At 38.3% G+C, this 6,472-nt stretch overlaps 1 protein-coding gene across 1 annotated transcript; it reads right to left on the bottom strand.

Annotated features, from left to right (window-relative positions):
• Positions 1 to 2,276: 2,276 nt before the first annotated feature.
• NPY5R (neuropeptide Y receptor Y5) lies at positions 2,277 to 3,787 on the bottom strand. Its single transcript, XM_010170065.2, has one exon. It carries the CDS (start codon positions 3,689 to 3,691, stop codon positions 2,360 to 2,362), a length of 1,332 nt encoding a protein of 443 aa, XP_010168367.1. The 5' UTR covers positions 3,692 to 3,787; the 3' UTR covers positions 2,277 to 2,359.
• Between the last annotated feature and the right edge of the window lie 2,685 nt (positions 3,788 to 6,472).

Below are 6,472 nucleotides of genomic sequence, written 5' to 3'. Positions count from 1 at the left end.
GCAGCTGTCTTGATTTAATTCTCTGTTGCCACAAAGCAATTTGTTGTGCTTTCACCAGTGTAAAGAGTAGGGAGCATGGCTATTGACTCCAACCAGGATAATGGACAGGGCTCATATAAAATCATGAGTGTACAGACTCCTATTTGTACACCTCAGAAACTGGAGGAAGGTCTTCTTCAACTCCTACCATGATCCTGTGTGTTATATACACTGAAAGTGAGTACAATGTGTTCTGAAAAGAATAATCACTGAATAAACAGTTATTTTATATTTAAATAACAATCCTAAGTGTAGGAGTTAAAAATCATTGAAATTCTGAAGGTGTATAAAAAAAGGAAGGAACAGAAAATAAATAAGTAAGAAGAAAGATAACAGTAAATTGGAAAAAAAAAAGCTATAAGGAATATTTCAAGCTGAAACAATGTGGCTGTTTTCTTATCCTCTTACACTATTTGGTTACATCACATGGTATAGATAAGGGTATAATGACATGAAAATACATAGACATAGATAGGGCATAAACCACTGTATCATCTGTAGAGCTGTATCATTGTGTTCTGGCTGTGGATTTAGTTATTTTTTTCCTACGTTTGTCTACCAAGATTAGCCACAAATATTTTTAAATTAAACTATTTAAAACTTTTTAAAAGATCTATTTTTACGATATTCTGTATGATTTGTACTCTATAAAATGACATACTACCAGTTTTTATGAAATAATAATCTACAAAATCCAATAGTCAGAGTCCAGGAAGAAACTATTAAAGTGTATCATCACCAGCAAAAACAAAGAACAATGGGTTACTGGGAACTAGACTTCAGGGAAATACCTTAATGATAGAAGCAAAGATATTACCAACTGGTATGCTATAAACTCCTTAGCAGATGCTGGCTTAGGGACAAAAGGCCTCAGAATTGTAATACTGTGATAAAAATAATTTGACAATTCCTCAAAATAAAAGAACCATTTTCACTTTTAAAGACTAACTGGAAGGGAAGTACTTCAAGGCGAAAAATGCACACTGACCCTTCCCATCCACCCATTTATAAAAATAGTAACTTTATTTCTCGGCCTGGAAAGGCTATGTAAAAAAGGCTATTGGATTAGAAATCTTAGTGGAGAAAAGGAAATAATCACCAGCTAGACCTGGGGAGAGGTTTTACATCTTAAAATTCAGGGCAGAGGCTTTGTATGTTTACTGAATCCTGAGGGTGGAGGTGGGTTATTAAGTTAGAGTAATCCAGGGCGGGGAAAAAGAATATATTACATATATATAACCTTTGCATTTGTACTAGGAAATGCAATATTACTTCCTTTGGGAAGATGCAGGTGATTTAAATTTGGAAGGAAAAGTACTGATCTCGTTAAAAAAGACAAAAGGAGAGAGGGGAGGGAGATGCAGAAAGTGTGTTCATGTGCATGTGTGTACACACACATGCACATGTTTATTTGAAAGCTGTTGCAGCCCCCCAAGCAAGTAGGTCACCTATAATGAAGTGCAGTAAGCTTTTGCTTTTTGGTAAAGGAAAAGAAAAAAATCCTGCTGTCTTTCCATTTTCTTTTTCTTTCCACTATCACTGCTTTAGGCAATGAAGGCTTATTCTGATCAGAAGCATGTTGTATGTTCAAGAGAGCCATCACTGTAAGAACAAAGGCATAACTATAGATAAGTTCAGGTCTGGCTGAAAATTACATAAAATGACAAGCCAGAGTAAAAACTGGCTATGGAAAGCAGAGATAGGTTGTACTGGGTAAACACAGTGAGATGGAAACAATCTAGACAAGAACAACTACCCACAAACCTATTCCAGGGAACAGGGCAATCTGGGAACCCGCAGCAAAGCATCTTGCAAAGACACTGCAAAGTATGAGTCAAAGAGCTAAGGAAAAATATTTTTCTAATCACATCCAGAAACATATGTTTAATTATCTTAGAAAACAGCCAAAGTTGGCACTGAAATAGTCTCAATAATAGTTATTTAGTAAACAGTATGTATTTTATTCTAGTTTTATGACAGTTAATACGATCTAAGTAGTCCTGTATTTATTACTCATTATATATTCTGTATAATTCCAAAGTACATATTGACAATATTTCAGGTAAAGAAAATGGTGTTCTGGTTTTGTACACTGGGCATGATTTCCTGTGTGTAACAGATAGAAGAATATTATAATATATGTATATATTTCTGCCCAATGCAGGAAATAGATGCACTCAGAGAACTACCCACTGGCACAAAACACTACTAATCACAACCAAGTCAGACTAACTAAACTAATTTAGTTGTTACAGCTGTACATGTCAGTAGGCTTGAAAGCCAAACTTGTTTGTTTTATTTTATCTTGGAGCGCATAAAATCATGGTATTTGGCAGCATGGAATAAGGGACATTAAATCGGCTTTTATGCTGTTGTTAAGAAACCCATAGAGGATGGGATTCAAGCAGCAGGACATCATACCCAGTAAATGGCATATGCAATATACTAATTTAAAATGTCTGTTAGAAATGAGAGTGGCATTAAAATCTGTCACAATGTGGAAAAGGTGAAGAGGCATCCAACTGAAACCAAAAACTAGGATTAGCACTGTCAGTCTGCAAAAAACTCTCCTAGATCTCGTCTTAATTCTGATGATGGATCGGGATACCGTAATCATGTCCTGGATCTCTGTATTTTCTTCTGGTTTCATCTCAAAACAGATAGGTATTCCAGGGATTAATTTGCTGGAGGAAGAGAGATGGCTTTTTTCTGTGCCAGTGGTTTCTGGGAGGTCTCTGGAATGAGTATCCTGATGATGCTTCGAAATAACTGGCATCACACTTGAAGTCTTTTTACTGTATCTTCTGTGGTGCTTTCTGCCAAAGGCGCAGCTCCACCTGGAATGGCTGGAGGGCTGCACCTGCGTGCCGGTACTCTTAGAGGGATGAAGAGATAGGTTTATCATCTCCTTTTCTTCAAACTTGTTTTCCTTGTTCGACAGTCTGGAACCTATGCTCCTGCAGACGCTGGTGTGACTAGCAGTTAAGCACACCAGCGGCAATATATACTGCATGAACAATAAAGCTATCGTAAAGGCGATTCTGTAGGAATCGGAAGGCCATGACTCAATGCACAGAAGCCTGTTCTCCAGTGCCTCTATATTCAGAGTTTTACTGAGGTCCACAACTCTGTGGAAAACTGGCAGAGGAGAGCAAATAGCAAAGCCAAAGGCCCAAATGGTTGCTATTAAGAAATAGCCTTGTTTTGCTGTTAAATTGCTAGAAAGGGGATATTTTATCATACGGTACCTGACTGCAGCAATAGATATTAACATTAAAGTTGAAACGAGAACTGATGCACACTGGAGGAAGGGCATTACATGGCACATGATAGTGCCAAATATCCATTGGTCAAGCAGGATGGATGTTAGCGTGAAAGGTGAGCAAAACAGCACAACTAAGATGTCAGAAAAGGCCAAGTTACCGATAAGAATGTTTATTATTGTCTTCTGCTTGCGCTTTAGTAGAGCCGTTAGTATAAGCAGATTTCCCATAAAGCCAGCCAGACTTATAAGTGTGTACAGCCCGATAAGAAAGTACTGTATGTCGTCAACACTACTCTTATAGTCTTCCCAGGCAGAAAAATTCTTTGTAGTAGCAGAGGTGTTCTTGGTAGGTGTCCTGTTGTTACGGTCTTTGAATCCTAAATCCATTTTACAGTCCTGCTTAGAATGAGAAAGGCATTAATTAGCATCTGCAGGAAGGATGATACTGCTGTTAATCAGAATGTAAAGGAGCATAAATTTACCTTGTATCACCTTAATTCAAATAAATTAATAGTGGTATTATTCTACTGTGAGGCAGATCCTGCATAACTTCAGGTCAACGCAAATTAGTTTCGCAGGTTTTATCCTGTGGCAGTCAGCACACCTAGGCCTCCTACCTGGTTGCTCACGTGGGACACGTGGCAATTTGAGGTTCTGCATTATGATGCTGGCTTTTAACTATGCTTTGCTATAGACCATATTGTCAGCCGTTCCATGAGGGACCAGTTAGCTACAGAAGCAATCAATTTAGAGTTGGTGAGATTACTCATGTGAATAACAGCTCATTGATATGAGTAAGGAAATTACAATCACCATCTGGGCATGTGCCTAATCATTACATGACAGCAAATTATAATGAGAGCACCTGAAAATATATGATGTTTTGACATATGCTAACAACTGCAGTAGTATCTCTTACCTTGCTATTAGAAAACTAACAAATATAGGTGAGAGCTTTCAAAAAGGATCAGTTTATAAGGAGATCCAGCGATCCAAGATGGAATTCCTAATGTGGCGCATATACAAACCATCTTCTATTACGTGTTGAACAAATTTAAACTGTTACTCAAGCAGAAGGGAAAACTATCTACAAAACATACAAAGTAATTGGAAGTAATAGAGAGTTAACACTTCCAGTGATAACTGGAAGCAGACGCCACACAGCCACTTGAAAATTCACGGAACTAGTAATTATTCAGCACAGAAACATCTAACATTAAAACCTAGCTCAGCACAAAGTTATTCTGCTTACAGAATCTTCATGTGTTAGTCTTCATTTTAGAAGAAACAGAAAGACAAGAGAATTCAGCTTAAACTCCAGTTTACCTTAAACACTTGCATGTACTAAAGTTTCAAAGTCAAAATTTCCCAGACTACCAGTGTCCTGTACAAAATTGCTTAATGTTTAGAAATCTTAGGCAAGACAAAACAAAAAGTTCTAGATAAACCCAGAACATACACAAATTGAGCAAAAGGCTAAACATGTCACCTGTCAACTAAAAAAGGCAGGGCTCCTCAAGAATGTAGCCATCCTGTGAGCTGTATTGTGCTGACTTCTTCAAAATGCAATAATATTGTTTGGTTTCCTCTACATGTGCAGATGCACTCCCTTCACATCATATGTGGGTTCCTACTGTTGGGTGCCAAAGGGCAGCTCAAACCATAAAACACTCTCATAATATTCACTGCCAGTGAGCTGTAATGGGAAGGTCCCCCATGTAAGATTAGAAATACTTATTTAAATAAAAATAGTAAGCTATTGCAAGTTTTTGTGTCTTGCAAGTAATGCGCTAGGAAGAGGTTAAAAGAACTAAGCCTTGCCAACTTTGCACAATGTTGAGTTAAAGTGATTTTTCATAGCTAGAATAGAAGTAAGAATTGGATACATGACTTTATATAATCTAAATATTATAATTGTGTGCATACGAGCAGGGAAGCATTAATGCGAATTATTTCTGTTTTAAATCTTTCTTAGTTTTAATCAATGTATTCTACGAAGTGAAATGAAAAAAAAATCTGGTGGTATTGTTGTTATTTCCTACTGACACTTCCAGCTTTGGGTGACTAAAAGTGAAAAGGAAGAGGCTCTCAAGTCAGATGTACCATAATTATTTTCTCTTCTAGAAATTTATATGCAGTAGAGGTAATGCTAGGGTCAAAGAACAAAATTTTATGTGTTGTTGTACTGCAGCATGTTTATTAAGAGAATGTTTACTGAGTTTTTCTTAAAAATGTAATTGAAAGATTGTTGCCAGGTTCTGTGGATTTCTATACCTTCACATAAAGCTCTTGCAGTACAGTTCTGGCAGAGTTGTTCATCGTGGTTTTATAAGAGTCTTTAAAAACAAAAAGTGAATATACTGGTTTTGCTGAAGTAGATGTATTTTGTTGAAACACATCAGTATTGAAGAAGTTGAGCAGCAGTGCCTCCAAAATCCAGCCTGGGCTCTCCAGCTCCATCCTCTCTGTGCTGTGGCTGCCTTCTGCCTTGGGTGGGAGCTGAGCAGGTGCCATCTCCCCTACCACATTCCCTGAATTCCATGAGGACGGGACACTGGCAGAAGTTGCAGCATGCTCTGGCCAGGCCCTGGCTGGACACTCGGGGCACCACATGAGTCTGCGGTGCACTGCAGCCACTTCTGCACCCTACAGTCGCAGTTTCACAGTGACAGAAAGACAGAGGGTGGGGGAATAAAGCTATAGACTGCTGAGTTCAACACAGAACTGCTGTGCTGACAGAAGTGCCCTTTGCAACATGCCCAAAGAGATTTTATTTTCATCTCTTCTCTTTATTTTCATTTCAACAAAAGCAGACATTTCCCCCAAAATTTCAAAAATCACCAAGTGGATCTGTTGCTCTCCAAGCTTCCTCTCCTGCTCAAAAGGAACCAGTTGCGCTCTCAGTTTGAGTGCCACTGGCAGTAAAGATCCAAACAAAATTGTTCCTCCCATATCACTGATCTTCAATCCTCAAACTCATATTAGCATACCACTGATTTCACAGGGCTGTGTGCATTTATTGGCATTTATCTTCCTGCTTTGTTTTAACAGCTGCTTCTAGTTTTGGGGATTCACTGACTCTCCCTCTGTTGGCTGGTCAATCCCACTGCTGCATGTGGCAGTAGCTTTCAGGGAAATGAAGGTTCCTGAAAATCCCACCATAGGAAA

The sequence above is a fragment of the Antrostomus carolinensis genome, unplaced genomic scaffold (assembly GCF_000700745.2).
Source record: "Antrostomus carolinensis isolate BGI_N321 unplaced genomic scaffold, ASM70074v2 scaffold10410, whole genome shotgun sequence".
In the NCBI taxonomy this organism is placed as follows: domain Eukaryota; kingdom Metazoa; phylum Chordata; class Aves; order Caprimulgiformes; family Caprimulgidae; genus Antrostomus; species Antrostomus carolinensis.
This window is presented reverse-complemented; position numbering and strand designations above follow the sequence as displayed.

What these genes read in the sequence shown, in the direction of transcription:
- NPY5R (XM_010170065.2), bottom strand. Translation starts at nt 3,691, where the DNA reads ATGGATTTAGGATTCAAAGACCGTAACAACAGGACACCTACCAAGAAC.